Here is a 16,576-nt window from a genome sequence, read left to right on the forward strand (position 1 = left end):
GAGCCTGCTCCACCATTCTAGGCTGACCTGATTGTAATCTCAACTTCACATCCCCCTCTGCTCCAAACTTCACATCCCCCTCTGCTCCAAACTTCACATCCCCCTCTGCTCCAAACTTCACATCCCCCTCTGCTCCAAACTTCACATCCCCCTCTGCTCCAATCGCCTTTTCAGGAAGAGAGTTCCAAAGATTCGCGTCAACAAATCTTTTTTTTAAAGAAAATATTTTATCGAAGCATTTCTAATTTTCAGTTTACAGTTAACACTTTAACATTCCTTAAACAACTTTATGGGCCAACACACACAAAAAAACATAAAAACAACGCCCCCTACTACCCCCGCTCTATGAACAGCTGCCACGTCTGGGCGAACCCCTGAATTGATCCTCTCAAGGTGAACGTAATCTTTTCCAGCCTGAGAAACCCTGCCATGTTGCTGACCCACATTCCTGACTTTGGGGGTTCCAAGTCCCTCCATCCCAGCAAAATCCGTCTCCGGGCCACCAGGGAGGAGAAGCCAGAACATCAGCCTCCACCCCCCCCCCCCCCCCCCCCCCCCCCCCCCCCCAGCCCCCGGACCTTCCGATATCCCAAATATTGCCAATTCTGGACTCGGAGTCACACTCCCTTCCAGGACCTCTGACATAACGTCCGCAAATCCCTGTCAGAATCCCTTCAACTTCGGACACGCCCAGAACATATGTACATGATTCGCCGGGCTTCTCCCACAGCGTCCGCACCTATCCTCCACTTCCTCAAAAAACCTGTTTATCGGGCTGCCATCATGTGGGCCCTATGAATCACCCTGAACTGGATCAGACTAAGTCTGGCACAAGACGAGGATGAATTAACTCTCTTCAAAGCCTTTTCCCATAATTCGATTTCCAACTTTCCTCCCAGCTCCCCTTCCCACTTCCTCTTCACCTCCCCGATAGGGACTCTTTCCCACTCCATCAACTCCTTATATATCTCCGAGACCCTCCCCTCCTCAACCCCCGTTTTAGCCATGACCTTATCCTGTACTCATTTCAAGTCATAAATGGTCGCACTTTATTTTTAAACAGTGACCCCTAGTTGTAGATTCTCAGAGGAAACATCCTTTCCACATCCACCCTATCAATACTCCTCAGGATCCTACAATATTTAAATATATTTCTCCCAAAATTTTATCTTTATTACCTTCCCTCTTACACAGCCCCCAAAATACCCACTCTAGTGCTATATACATAGATATATATCTCTCCCAATTCTCTGTGCAATTTGTGTTCCTCTCTGGTTTTACCCCCTTGTTCCCACACGGCTGCCAAGCTAGTTTAAACTGAAGCTTGAAAGAAAATGTCAGGTGCAACTGCAGCATCATACTCTCGCTAGACACAGGGGATGCTGCATATGTTTTTACCCCCTGAATACTGGGCTTGGCAGTCATTGGTTTAGCCTCAGGGAATAAAGACTTTAGCGAACAGAAAGTTTATTTAGAATTGTTTTTTTGTAATTGCATACCTTCTGGTATGAGCACAACTCTGGCTTCAGGCTGATAATGCAGCAGCTGTCTAATACTCCTAAAGATTTTGTTGGCACCTAATGGTAGTCGTCCTTTATCCAGGACCCAACTTAATAATAATAATAATAATAATCTTTATTATTGTTACAAGTAGGCTCACATTAACACTGCAATGAAGTTACTGTGAAATTCCCCTAGTTGCCACATTCCGGCGCCTGTTAGGGTACACAGAGGGAGAATTCAGAACGTCGAATTCACCTAACAGCATGTCTTTCGGGACTTGCGTGAGGAAACCGGAGCACCCGGAGGAAACTCACGCAGACACGGGGAAAACGTGCAGACTCCGCACAGACAGTGGCCCAAGCCAAGAATTGAGCCCGGGTCCCTGGCGCTATGAAGCAACAGTGCTAACCACTGTGCTACCATGCCGGCATCTTGGTGTGGCTGGCAGGTTCCAACTTCAGATCTTTCGAAGCAAATGGCGGGGGTGCGACAATCTGAATGAGGCTGGCATCAGAACGATTGCTTTGTGGCGTAAAATATGCTCAACCAGCGAAAGGTAGTTTGAGTTGAGACAATGGGTTCGACAAGAGTGTTGGGTGGGGTTACCAGGTTATGGGGATAGGGTGGAGGTGTTAACCTTGGGTGGGGTGCTCTTTCCAGGAGCCGGTGCAGACTCGATGGGCCGAATGGCCTCCTTCTGCACTGTAAATTCTATGAATTCTATGAAAAAGAGGATGCTGCCAACAGTTACTTCTCCTGTAACAGCAGCTATGTGTTAGCAAAAATAAAGTCTCCATAGTCCCAGATGACCATAGGCTGCTTTCCCCTTTTGAGGGGGAGCGGACTGGTGGTGATTTAACCGGAGGATCACCACACCTCAGACAAGGGGCAAGGGTAAGAAGGCGGGAGCCTCCATGAATAACCTCAGCCGGTACGGGAATCGAACCCATGCTGTTGGCCTCGCTCTACATCACAAACTAGCCGTCCAGCCAACTGAGCTAAACCTGTTGCTCCCCTTCCACATGGCGAGATGACGAGGTCTGCCCTCCAACAGAATTCATGAGCCCATGATCACCCCTCTAATAACAATAAAATGAAAGATCACTCTTCATTACCTTCCTCCATTCCTCAGGTGACATCATCCGAATCATGTCCTCAGGAACCAGATCCTTCAACATTTTGGGAATATGGAGAAACTGGGACTTATCGTCATTGAACTTCACTTTGTAAAGGAATGCGGCAATCTGGATGGCATCTTCCTTTGTGCACTGGTGATAACCTCGCAAATACTTTGGTAACTCCTTGGAATAAAGAAGAGCGGAAGATCAAAAAGTGTTTGTTTTCAATTGGCCGGTCTTTAATTACCAGCGAGACCTAATGGACCCCTCCACAATACTCCTGTACAGAGTTCCGTTGGTCTTTTTCTGTTCTAAAGGTCCTGACTCGGGCTGAGGTCTGTTGGTCACAGCAATCATTTCAGTTAGGTCAGAGGATAGGAATCCTACGGTGAGTAACTCACCTCCTGATTCACAAAAGCCGGTCCACCACCTACAAGTCAGGAGAGTGATGGAATACTCTATAATTGCTTGGATGAGTGCAGCTCCATCGCCAATCAAGAAGCTCTTCCAGGATAAAGCAGCCCCCTTCATTGGCACCCCATCCACAGATAGTTGCTTCCTCCACCACCTGTAGCAGCCAATATGTACCATCTACAAGATGCACTGCAGGAACTCACTAAAATTCCTTGGACAGCACCTTCCAAACCCATGACCACTACCATCTAGGACAAGATCAGTAGATACCTGGGAACTCCACCACCTGGAGGTTCCGCCTCCAAGTCCTCATCACCCTGAATTGGAAACATATCGCTGTTCCTTCACTGTCGCTGGGTCAAAGTCCTGAAACTCCCTTCCTAACAGCACTGTGGGTGTATCTACACCACATGGACTGCTGCAGTTCGAGAAGGCAGCTCACCACCACCATCTCAAGGACAATTGAGGATGGGCAATAAATGCTGGCCTGGCCAGCGAAATCTGTATTCCTTAAATGAATAAAAAAAAGCTCAGTGTGCATTGCCAATGAGTGCTTGGTGGCAATATAAACACTGGTGCACATTCCCAGCATAAATCTTTGAATAGTGGTGCTGTACAGGAAACATACTCTCCAGCTTCAGCACTGAGGGGCAACGGAGGTTATACTCTCCCTACCGCCCCCTGCAGGCATCAAGTATCCCAGCATTGGTCGGCTATAGAGATTGGATTTCCTGATGAGCGTGGCCACTATCTAGTTGTGGCCCCTTTGAACTTAACAGAGGGGAAGATAGTTTTCCCATATGCCAGCTGTCCAATCAATGGTCCCTCTCTTCTTCTACCTACACAAGAGCCTCCCTCATTGCTCACTTAAGCATCATCTCCATATCCAGAGTATAGCAGGGAGTGTTTGTCACTGAACACGTCTGTGCTGCAGATGGCCCGGTGGTGCAGTGAGTTAATGTACCGATCTATGTCACATCGATCTATGTCACACCGATCTATGTCACACTGAGCTATGCAGATCTGGAAGGAACCTCAAACTAAAATCAGCAATAACCTGGGCCAGGGAAACCCAGGGTTAGCACCTGTGTCACAGGCCCAGGATTGTTGCAATCTCAGAGATGCCATTTCAGGATGAGGCCCGACACCTCTCACGTTGGCCTGGAAGATGACATGACTCCCATTTGTAAGAGGACGAGAGTTCTCGCCGGCGAACGAGTCAGTATTTCTCCCTCAATCAGCATTAATAAAGGAGATTATCTACTCCTGGTTCAAAAATTGGCTGGCATGCCAATGGGAATGTTTACTCCCCAGTGGACAGCAGTCAGCCGGCCACTCATTCCCCAGTAGGTGGGAGTCCCTGTGGACAGGGGTCAGTCACTCCCCTGTGGACAGGGGTCCGTCACTCCCCTGTGGACAGGGGTCCGTCACTCCCCTGTGGACAGGGGTCCGTCACTCCCCTGTGGACAGGGGTCCGTCACTCCCCTGTGGACTGGGGCCCGTCACTCCCCTGTGGACAGGGGTCCATCACTCCCCTGTGGACAGGGGTCCGTCACTCCCCTGTGGACAGGGGTCCGTCACTCCCCTGTGGACAGGGGTCCGTCACTCCCCTGTGGACAGGGGTCCGCCACTCCCCTGTGGACAGGGGTGGGTCGGTCACTCCCCTGTGGACGGGGGTGGGTCAGTTACATCCTCAGTGGACGGGGGTCGATAATTCGCTCTCCTCTTGACGGGGGCCCATCACTCACCTGTGGATAATGGAACAATATATCTGCTTTGAGATCTCTGCCTGGAAAGACATTGAGCCACAGCTTTCTCATAAACAGCACCTTGTAAGCCACAGAGATAGAAGTGCCTGCAAAACATCATGAAGACATGGCATTAATACAGACAAGAGGAGATTTCAACTTTATAAACTTTGCATAGTTCTGTGAGACATGATGCGACCATCAATTCACACGAGACACAGTGACTTTAATCGACCAGAACAGTGCCTGCGACTGCTCTGCTAGTGACAGCCGCCTCCAGGTCAGCTGCTCAAGGGGGCGGAGCCAGGGGCACCAACGCGATACATTCTGTGTAATATCGTACAATGGTCCATAGGTGGAGCCCACATGGGAAACAATGTGATACAGTGTAATACATGGTGAATGGTTAGTACAATACGACGTTCAACACATTCACCCCGTTAAAAAATGAAGTCCGGCGGGTGTGTAGGGTTTACAGTTTCAGTCTGTCCGGCGCCCTGATCGTGCGCTGTGATTGCCGCAGCTCGGGTATTGCAGCTGGCCCGGGTGTCGAACTCATCGGTCCGGGCGTGGGTGGTGAACTTTCCGGTGCGGGCACAGACGTGGACTCCGGGAGCGTGTCTTCTGGAGCTTCGTTCCTGTGGGTCGGTGAAGGGGGAAGGGAGTATAGGAGGGAGTGTAGAGGCCATGTAGGGGCGGGGGCGCTGGTCGGCGTAGGTTGGGGGGGGGGGGTAGGTTGGGGTGGTGGTGGTGGTGGAACCTGAGGATGCCAGATCCCGGAGGGAAACCGTATCCTGTCGGCCGTTCTACGTATGCGTACTGGGGGTTGGTATGAAGGAGCTGGACCCTCTCGACCAGGGGTCGGACTTATGGCTCCTTACGTGTTTGCGGAGTAGGACGGGCCCCGGTGTCTTCAGCCAGGACGGAAGCGAGACCCCAGAGGTGGATTTCCTGGGGAAAACAAACAGGCGGTCACGAGGGGTCTCGTTCGTGGCGGTGCAAAGGAGGGACCTAATGGAGTGGAGCGTGTCGGGGAGGACCTCCTGCCAGTGGGAAACTGGGAGATTCCTCGACCGTAGGGCCAGGAGGACGACCTTCTAGACCGTCGTGTTCTCCCTCACCACCTGTCCACTTCCCCGGGGGTTGTAACTGGTAGTCCTGCTCGAGGCGATGCCCTTAGCGAACAGGTACTGACGCAGCTCGTCGCTCATAAACGAGGAGCCCCGGTCACGTGGACGTAAGTGGGGAAACCGAACAAGGTGAAGACACTATGTAGGGTCTTAATGACAGTGGCTGCGGTCATGTTGGGGCAAGGGATTTCAAAGGGGAAGCGGGAGAACCCGTCAACGACGTTTAGGAAATACGTGTTGCGGTTGGTAGAGGGGAGGGACCCTCTGAAGTCGATGCTGAGGCGCTCGAAGGGCCGGGATGCCTTCATCAGGTGGGCCTTATCCGGTCGATAGAAATGCGGCTTACATTCCGAGCAGATTTGGCAGTCCCTGGTCATGACCCTGACCACCTCGGTGGAGATGGGCAGGTTGCGGGCCTTGATATCGTGGAGAAGCCGGTTGACCCCCGGGTGGCAGAGGTCATCGTGGATGGCCCGGAGTTGGTCATCTTGCGCGCTGGAGCACGTGCCACGGGACAGGACATTTGGGGGTTCGTTTAGCTTCCCAGGGCGATACACTATATCATAATTATAGGTGGAGAGTTCGATCCTCCACCTCAAGATCTTATCGTTCTTGATTTTGCCCCGCTCACGTATTATCAAACATGAAGGCAACCGACTGTTGGTCGGTGACGAGGGTAAACCTCCTACAAGCGAGGTAGTGCCTCCAGTGCCGCACGGCTTCCACGATGGCTTGGGCTTCTTTTTCGACTGAGGAGTGTCGAATTTCGGAGGCGTTGAGGGTAAGTGAAAAAAATGCTACTGGCCTGCCCGGCTGGTTAAGGGTAGCGGTGAGGGCGACCTCTGACGCGTCGGTCTCCACCTGGAAGGGGACGGACTCGTCCACCGCGCGCATCGCGGCTGTGGTAATATCTGCCTTGATGCAGCTGAAGGCCTGGCGGGCCTCAGCCGCCAGTGGGAAGATGGTGGCCTTGATCAGTGGACGGGCTTCGTCCGCATAGTTGGGGACCCACTGGGCGTAATAGGAAAAGAACCCGAGGCACCTTTTCAGGGCCTTGGGGCAGTAGGGGAGGGGGAGTTGCAGGAGGGGCGCATACGGTCGGGATTGGGCCCTAGAACCCCGTTTTCCACGACGTAGCCGAGGATGGCTAGTCTGGTTGTGCAGAAAATGCATTTCTCCTTGTTATGAATGAGATTAAGGGTTTGGGGGTTTGGAGAAATCTCTGGAAGTTGATGTCGTGGTCCTGCTGGTCGTGGCCACAGATGGTGACGTTGTCCAAGTACGGAAATGTGGCCCGCGGTCCGTACTGGTCCACCATTCGGTCCATCGTTCTTTGGAAGACCGAGACCCCATTTGTGACGCCGAAGGGAACCCGGAGGAAGTGGAAGAGGCGGCCGTCTGCCTCAAAGGCCGTGTAATGGTGATCCTCCGGACGGATTGGGAGCTGGTGGTACGCAGACTTCAGATCCACCGTGGAGAACACCCGGTATTATGCGATCTGATTGACCATGTCTGCTATCCGAGGAAAGGGGTACGCATCGAGGTGCGTGTACAACCATCCCCGGTCCTGACGACCACTACCGGAGCTCTCCAGGGGCTATTGCTGGCCTCGATGATCCCTTCCCGCAAGGGCCGCTGGACCTCAGACCTGATAAAAGTTTGTCCTGGGCACTGTACCGCCTGCTGCTGGTGGCGACTGGCTTACAGTCGGCGGTGAGATTCGTGAAGAGCGGGGGAGGGTAAACCTTCAGGGTCGCAAGGCTACATACGGTGAGTGGGGGTAGGGGCCCGCCGAACTTCAGGGTTAGGCTCCAGAGGTTGCACTGGAAATCCAGTCCCAACAGGAGGGGAGCGCAGAGATCGGGAGCACATATAGTTTTAAATTGGCGTACTCGGCACCCTGTATTGCGATGTTCGCGACACAGTACCCCCGAATCTGCACTGAGTGCGATCCGGAAGCGAGGGAGATTGAAGTGCGGGGAAGATTGGAGCGAGAAGCACCTTACTGTGTCTGGGTGAATGAAGCTCTCCGTGCTCCCGGAGTCAAACAGGCAAGGCATTTCGTGTCCATTGACCCGGACGGTCATCATGGAGTTCCGGAGGTGTTTTGGTCGTGACTGGTCGAGGGTGACCGCGCCGACTTGCGGGTAGCTGGCATGGTCGGAGGTGATGGGGTGGTCCCAAGATGGCTGCCCCCGTCGGTCGCACATGTTGGGCGGCGAGGAAGATGGAGTCCAAGGTGGCGGCCCCCATGAGTCGCACATGGCAGGCCGCGTGGGAGACGGTGGCCAAGATGGCGGCCCCCGTGAGTCGTACATGTTGTGCGGGGTTGAAGATGGCTGCTTTCACAGACAACGCGAGGCAGATGACGCGTCCGGAGGGGGCAGAGCTGGCAGGAACGCAGCCACACTGCGGGGTCTGCGGGCCTGTGAGTCTGAGAGTCGGGCCTGCGATTTGGAAGACTTGGACCTGGCCAGGCAAACTTTGGCAGTGTCCTTTCTTGCCGCAGTCGCTGCAGTTTGCGTTCCGAGCCGGGCAGCGCTGCTTGGGGTGCTGGTGCTGGCTGCAGAAATAGCAGGGTAGCCCCCGTATTGTGCGGGCAGCCGTGCGGCACAGGCTTGGGGTACTCTCTGGTCGGGGGTCCACGAGGGGGTTGCGTGATCAGACGGGAACACGTTGAGGCTTTGGAACGCTACTTCTAGGGAGGTGGCTAGTTTTACCGTATCTTCTAGGTTGAGGGCGCCTTTCTCGAGCAGGCGCTGTCTGACGTAGTTGGACCGGACTCCAGCCACGTAGGCATCCCGGACGGCGTGTTCCATGTGTTGGGAGGCCATGACGGCCTTGGTAGTTGCAGCTTCACGCAAGGACTTTGAGGTCGCGTGGTACTCCTCCAGCGATTCCCCGCGGTGTTGGCTTTGAGTGGTGAGGAGATGCCGCGCATACTCCTCGTTCACCGGCCTTACAGGCGCTTAAGTATTGCGAGGGCGTCCGCGTATGTGGAGGCTTCCTCGAGTTGTACAGAGATTCGATGGCTCACCCGGGCGTGGAGCAGGCTCAGCTTCTGATCGTCGGTGACGGAAGGTGAGGAGGAGGCGGCGAGGTAGGCCTCGAAACATTGGAGCCAGTGTGCAAAAATCCCTTTGGCTTCTGCGACCCGTGGGTCAAGTTCCAGTCGGTCAGGTTTGAGGGCCGATTCCATTGTGGTGTTGTAGTCGATTAAATTGATGCGACCATTTTATTGAACCTGCTGGTTGCTGTCCATAATCTGCTGTGGGTTGACACTCTATTAACCCAACTGATAACCTCCTACTGGCTTGACCAGACTAGCTCTCTGTCACATGGAGAAGGTACTCATGGCCTTGTGCACTCTAACTATCTCTGTAGCTGTATCCAGTGAGAAGAGAGAGAGTCTTAATGCCTCGTGAGTTTTATAGTGGTAGTGTCCTGTCTGGTGATTGGGTGTTCTGTGTAGTGTGTGTTCATTGCTTATCCTGTGTGTCAATCACTGCCTGTCTGCATCACATTATATCCATGAGTGGATATTATGACATCCCCCCCTTTTTGAAATAAATTTAGGAATGTGGCTGTATATACATGTGTGACTATGTACAAGTGGTGAGTGAATGAACATATTTACATAGGAAGGTGTCTATTGTGCAAACTGAACAAATTTACAGGATTCAAGTCTATAGATTCAGTCTTTGTGGTGGGCGACGAATTCTCGTCGATCGCCTCAGAGGACAGGCACCTGGACAGACGGGATTGCTGCCAGATCAGTGGCCTCGTGGTGCGAGATGTCCTGAGGCAGCATGATGACATGCGGAGAAGTGCGGTCAGGTGGTGGGCAGGGAACTTTGTGCAGCGCCCTCCTGTTGCGCCATAGAATGGAGCCATCAGCCATTTGAACAACGAAAGACCTGGGGGCGGCCTGTCTGACGACAACAGCTGGGGCTGACCAACCTCCCTCAGGCAGCTGGACGCGAACAACATCTTCTGGAGCCAGCGCAGGCAGATCCGTGGCATGAGCATCATACGTGATTTTCTGCGTGTCCCTGGATCGCTGCACCTTCTGCAGCACTGTGAGGTGGTCAAGGTCTGGAACATGGATGGCTGGAACAGTCGTCCGCAGGTTGTGGTTCATGAGCAGCTGTGCTGGAGACAAACCAGTTGACAGAGAGGTTGCCCTGTATGCCAATACCGCCAGGTTAAAATCAGAGGCTGAGTCTGCAGCCTTGCAAAGCAGCCGCTTGACAATATGGACCCCTTTCTCGGCCTTCCCGTTTGATTGCAGGTAATGGGAACTGGATGTGATATGCCTGAAGTGGTAGGATCGTGCAAAGTCGGACCACTCTTGACTGTAGAAACATGGACCGTTGTCACTCATTACTGTGAGTGGTATCCCATCCCTGGATAATATCTCTTTGCAGGCTTTGACGACTGACTTGGACGTGAGGTCTGACAGTTTCACCACTTCCGGGTAGCTGGAGAAGTAGTCGACTAAAAGCACGTAATCACACCCATTTACGTGAAAGAGGTCTATACCCACCTTGGACCACGGAGAGGTCAAGATCTTGTGCTGTTGCAGTGTTTCCTTGGGCTGGGATGGTTGGAATTTCTGGCATGTTGTGCAGTTGAGGACTGTGTTGGCAATGTCCTGGCTGATGCCAGACCAGTAAATTGCCTGCCAAACTCTGCATCGACATTTCTCGACCCCCAGGTGACCCTCATGGATCTGTCTGAGCACCATGTTTTGCATGCTTTGGGGAATGACGATTCTATCCAGTTTAAGAAGGATCCCCTCAACAACAGTTAACTCGTCCTTAACGTTGAAGAACTGGGGGCACTGCCCCTTTTGCCAGCCATGGGGGAGGTGTTGCATCACACGCTGCAGGAGAGGATCTTTGGCAGTTTCTTTGTGTATTTGGATCACTCGTTCATCAGTGGCTGGGAGGTTGCTGGCACACAACTGCACTTGTGCCTCAATGTGGCGAATGAAGTCGCCCTGTTCACATGGCGTGGTGATGGATCGGGATAGGGCATCCGCGATGATCAGCTCCTTACCCAGTGTGTAGACCGGAGTCATATCGGCGGAGACGAAGAAGAATTCGCTGCAGCCGAGGTGTCATGTCATTTAAATCCTTTTGGATTATGTGGACTAAAGGCCTGTGGTCTGTTTCCACCGTGAACTTTGGCAGACCGTATACGTAGTCATGAAACTTGATTATTCCTGTCAGGAGACCCAAGCACTCCTTTTCGATCTGGGCATACCGTTGTTCGGTCGGAGTCATGGCCCTGGAGGCGTATGCCACTGGAGCCCAGGACGAGGAGTCGTCTCACTGGAGGAGCACCGCACCAATGCCATCCTGGCTTGCGTCGGTAGATATCTTGGTATCCTTGGTCAGGTCAAAAAACCCCAGTACTGGGCCTGTGGTCAGCTTCGCCTTCAGCTCAAGCCACTCCGTTTGATGTGCGGGAAGCCACTGGAACATTGGACTTTTTACGAGATGCTGGAGGGCTGTGGTGTGGGATGCCATGTTAGGAATGAATTTTCCAAGAAAATTTACCATCCCAAGGAAAGATAGGACCGCCTTTTTGTCCTCTGGGGTCTTCATGGCATTGATTGCCAGCACTTTGTCAGCATCAGGTTGCACACCCTGCTGTGAAATGTCGTCACCCAGAAACTTGATAGCGGATCGACCAAATGAGCATTTGGCCCTGTTGAGCTGGAGGCCATTTTCGTGGATCCTCAAGAAAACCTGTCTGAGGTGAGCAATGTGATCCTCGGGCATCGTGGACCAGATGATCACGTTGTCAACATAGACTCGCACCCCCTCGATGCCCTCCATCATTTGCTCCATTATTCGTTGAAAGGCTTCGGAAGCTGATATGATGCCGAAAGGCATGCGGTTGTAGCAATACCTGCCGAACGGAGTGTTAAACGTGCACAACTTCCTACTGGACTCGTCCAGCTGTATCTGCCAGAAACCACGTGAGGTGTCCAGCTTGGTGAAGAATTTGGCATGAGCCATCTCACAGGTTAATTCTTCTCACTTCGGAATCTGGTTGTGCTCTCGCATTGTGTTGCAATTCAGGTCTTTGGGATCGATGCAAATGCGGAGTTCACCAGAGGGTTTCTTGACGCAGACCATGGACCTGACCCAGTCTGTTGGTTCCGTGACCTTTGAACTGATGCCCTGGTCTTGGACCTCTCGTAGCTGCGTTTTCAGACGATCCTTGAGAGGAGCCGGCACCCGGAGTGGTGCATGGATGACTGGGGTGGCATTCAGCTCGAGTAGTATCTTGTAGTGATATGGGAGCGTGTCTGCATCTCATTATATCCATGAGTGGATATTATGACAAGGTGGAGCCCACATGGGCGATAGCGTAATACAGTGTAATACAGTGCTAAATGGTTAGTACGATATGACATTCACCACAAGACACTTACCATCCTTCGTAGGCTTTTCTTTCTTGACCCAGTCAGTTACGTGCCTCACATAATCAAAGAAGAAATCTCCTTCAGGGAAGCTGATAATCTAAAAGCACAAAGGTCAGAATCTCTGAGACCTCATAGCTGTAGATGAAGAACTCAAATCCCTGCATCATCAAAACAGAGACCAGAGCAGCCATCCACTCACCCCTAAAGAGGCAGATAGTCAATTAGCCCCGGGGAGTTGATCAATCAGCCCCGGGGTAGTTAATCAATCAGCCCCGGGGTAGTTAATCAATCAGCCCCGGGGTAGTTAATCAATCATCCCCTGGGTAGTTAATCAATCATCCCCTGGGTAGTTAATCAATCATCCCTTGGGTAGTTAATCAATCATACCCGGGGGAGTTAGTCAATCAGCCCCTGGGTAGTTAATCAATCATCCCCTGGGTAGTTAATCAATCATCCCCTGGGTAGTTAATCAATCATCCCCTGGGTAGTTAATCAATCATCCCCTGGGTAGTTAATCAATCATCCCCTGGGTAGTTAATCAATCATATCCGGGGGAGTTAGTCAATCAGCCCCAGGGGAGTTAATCAATCATCCAGGGGAAGTTAATCAATCAGCCCCGGGGGAGTTAATTTCGGGGGGTGCAGGGGTGAGGTGAGGTGGGGGGGCGGGGGTGAGGTGAGGTAGGGGGGGCGGGGGTGAGGTGAGGTAGGGGGGGCGGGGGTGAGGTGAGGTAGGGGGGGCGGGGGGTGAGGTGAGGTAGGGGGGGCGGGGGTGAGGTGAGGGGGGGGGCGGGGGTGAGGTGAGGTGGGGGGCGGGGGTGAGGTGGGGGGGGCGGGGGTGAGGTGGGGGGGCGGGGGTGAGGTGAGGTGGGGGGGCGGAGGTGAGGTGGGGGGGCGGGGGTGAGGTGGGGGGGCGGGGGTGAGGTGGGGGGGCGGGGGTGAGGTGGGGGGGCGGGGGTGAGGTGAGGTGGGGGGGCGGGGGTGAGGTGAGGTGGGGGGGCGGGGGTGAGGTGAGGTGGGGGGGCGGGGGTGAGGTGGGGTGGGGGGCAGGGGGTGAGGTGGGGGGGGCAGGGGGTGAGGTGGGGGGGCGGGGGGTGAGGTGGGGGGGGTGAGGTGGGGGGGTGAGGTGGGGGGGCGGGGGGTGAGGCGGGGGTGAGGCGGGGGGTGAGGCGGGGGGGGCGGGGGGTGAGGCGGGGGGGGCGGGGGGTGAGGTGGGGGGGCGGGGGGTGAGGTGGGGGGGCGGGGGGTGAGGCGGGGGGTGAGGTGGGGGTGAGGTTGGAGGGGCGGGGGTGCGGTGGGGGGGCGGGGGTGAGGTGGGGGGGGCGGGGGTGAGGTGGGGGGGGCGGGGGTGAGGTGGGGGAGCGGGGGTGAGGTGGGGGAGCGGGGGTGAGGTGGGGGGGCGGGGGTGAGGCGGGGGGTGGCGGGGGTGTGGCAGGGGGTGGCGGGGGTGAGGCGGGGGGCGGGGGTGAGGCGGGGGTGAGGCGGGGGGGCGGGAGTGAGTGGGGGGGGCAGAGTGAGGTGGGGGGGTGGGGGTGAGGTGGGGGGTGCAGAGGAAGGGCAGACGCTGGACTGGTCCAAGCACAAACCAGCAATCTGCTATGCCAGCACAATTCCCACAGAGGTGGAGGAAATCTGGGACAAAACACACGCTGGGAAGGTCTGATGTAGCACATGGACAAGAAGCAGAATTAATAATAATAACCAAAGAGAAAATGCTGGAAAATCTCAGCAGGTCTGGCAGCATCTGTAGGGAGAGAAAAGAGCCAACATTTCGGGTCCGATGACTCTTTGTCAAGGCTAACAGACAGAGAAAGTAGGAAATATTTACACAATGGAGTGAGAATGAAAGATGAGTCATAGCCACAGAAACGCAGGGAAACTGGGTGCTAATGTCCACAGAAACCAAGGGAAAAGAGTGTTAATGGCAGTCCCCAGAGAGGAGAAAAGATGTGAAAGGTCAAACAGCAGAAAAACTAACATCAGAGGATGAACTGTAGATGTGGGGGGAGATGAAGGGGGAAGCAAAGAGGAGAAAGGTGCAGGAAAGGTGGATAGGATGGCGGGAGGGGGTTAAATATTTATTAAGAAAGACAAGAAAGAAAGAAATTGTAAAAGACAGTTAAAATGAAATGGAATGAAAACAAATGGGTCGAGTTGGGGTAGAGCTGATCCTCTGAAGTTGTTGAATTCGATGTTCAGGCTGGAAGGCTGTAGCGTGCCTAACCGGAAGATGAGGTGTTGTTCCTCCAGTTTGCGTTGAGCTTCACTGGAACATTGCAGCAGGCAAAGGACAGACATGTGGGCATGGGAACAGGGTCTTGTTAAAATGTAAAGCAACAGGAAGGTCAGGGTCCTGAATTGCTCAGCAAAGCGATCACCCAGACTACCTTTTGTGTCTCCGATATAGAGGAGACCACATTGGGAGCAGCAAATGCAGTAGACCAAATTGGAAGAGATGCAAGTGAAACGCTGCTTAACCTGGAATGAGTGTTTGGGGCCTGGGATGTTAAGCATGGAAGAGGTAAAGGGGAAGGTGTTACACCTTTTGCGATTGCTTGGGAAGGTGCCATGGTTGATCGGAGAGGTACTGGGTATGGTGGAGGAGTGGGCTAGATTATCTCGGAGGGAAGGTCTCTGCGGAATGCTGACAGAGGGAGTGAAGGGAAGATGTGTTTGATGGTGGCATCATTAATAATAATAATCTTTATTAGTGTCACAAGTAGGCTTACATTAACACTGCAATGAAGTTACTGTGAAAATCCCCTAGTCGCCACATTCCGGCGCCTGTGCTGATACACAGAGGGAGAATTCAGAATGTCCAAATCACCTAACAAGCACGTCTTTCGGGACTTGTGGGAGGAAACCGGAGCACCCGGAGGAAACTCACACAGACACGGGGAGAACGTGCAGACTCCGCACAGACAGTGACCCAAACCAGGATTCGAACCTGGGTCCCTGGAGCTGTGAAACAACCATGCTAACCACTGTGCTACCATGCTGCCCAATTACGGATCAGTCCTGGAAAATCCAGGAATGCTAGTCACCCTGTGTTGATGAGTGCTGGAAATTTTAATCATATTAATTTTTACCGCTGTTGATAAATAGGCGTCATACCACAATATAAATGGTGTAAACGTTTTACCTTATCTTCAACTTGTAAAAATAGGCTGAGGCCTTCAGAGGAGCTGAGCTTTAAACGCGTGGTGATACTTTCACAGAGATCCTTGGCTTTGGTGCTGGTGAAAATCTCAAATGCCTGTCGGGATAGAGAGGGAATGAGTGAGGAGGGAATGAACAGCAGCACAGTCTGACATTCCAAAAGTGGGAGGCTGGGAAAGCCACTCACCTCATCGGTGTCATTGGGGAAGTAAATCTTATGCAGGATCTTGGTGCTCCAGAGCTGGATGGCCTCCACCTCCAGCAGGTGTGGGGGATTCTTCCGAGATCCACACCTGTCGGCAAAAACAGCAGCTGCCGGGTCAGTGATTGATGGTTCTGTTTATACACAAGACACCCCAACCCAGGTGGCATTACTGCAGCACCTGAACCGCTGTGTTAAGCAACATTTCCAAGTGTGAACAAACATTCTTAACATATATGTAAGTATGCACAGTCATGTATAAAGATACATAATATATAAGTACCCAGACACAGGTACATGTATATGGACACATGGAATGGAATTATCCGGCCGTTCCCGTCAATAGCATCCCTCTGGCCGCAGGTTCCCCTGCGGTGGTAGGTGCGAACGATTGGGAAACCCTGACGACAACAGCAGGATCGGATGATCCCGTCATTGCCCAATGGTGGACCACGTCCGTCATCGCAAAATACGGCCCATTAGCCATAAGCGCAAATCCCGTCATGGAGGCTAAATGTTGCAAGAGGCCAAAAACGGGATTTTCACCAGCGAGATTTTGGGATCTTATTATTGGGTTATTGGGACCTTGTTATTTTCACGCCCAGGAAGGGCGTCAAAAAGATTAACATGATTCATTAGCACGTACTTAGCCGGGTTAACGTTGCATCTAGAGCCCTCATCGAATCATCCCACATCGCGTTGGCGCAAATTACTACAGCTCCTTAAAGGCTGGAACCAGGCACCATGTCCTCCAAGAGGGAGGCAGGAGGCGAGCAGTGAGCACCACTGTCTCCACTGAGCACCAAGGAAGCCCAAGGGGACAGAGGCCATTGGCCAGCTCCTGGGGATGCTCCGGGGGACTCA

The 16,576-nt window shown here is 53.2% G+C and overlaps 1 protein-coding gene across 6 annotated transcripts in view; it reads right to left on the reverse strand.

Annotated features, from left to right (window-relative positions):
- Positions 1-16,576, reverse strand: part of LOC119976212 (unconventional myosin-VIIa-like) — a 270,037-nt gene that overhangs the window by 24,716 nt on the left and 228,745 nt on the right. For 5 of the 6 annotated variants that reach the window (XM_038816529.1, XM_038816530.1, XM_038816527.1 and 2 more), the window contains 5 exons: positions 15,698-15,803; positions 15,494-15,607; positions 12,362-12,449; positions 4,784-4,890; positions 2,619-2,804 (listed from right to left, as the gene is read on the reverse strand). In XM_038816529.1, coding sequence (XP_038672457.1) covers positions 2,619-2,804; positions 4,784-4,890; positions 12,362-12,449; positions 15,494-15,607; positions 15,698-15,803 — 601 coding nt within the window. Of the gene's footprint in view, positions 1-2,618; positions 2,805-4,783; positions 4,891-12,361; positions 12,450-15,493; positions 15,608-15,697; positions 15,804-16,576 lie in introns of those variants that run through there. The other variant, XR_005462884.1, reaches the window with a different exon arrangement.

The sequence above is a fragment of the Scyliorhinus canicula genome, chromosome 13 (genome assembly GCF_902713615.1).
Source record: "Scyliorhinus canicula chromosome 13, sScyCan1.1, whole genome shotgun sequence".
NCBI lineage: Eukaryota > Metazoa > Chordata > Chondrichthyes > Carcharhiniformes > Scyliorhinidae > Scyliorhinus > Scyliorhinus canicula.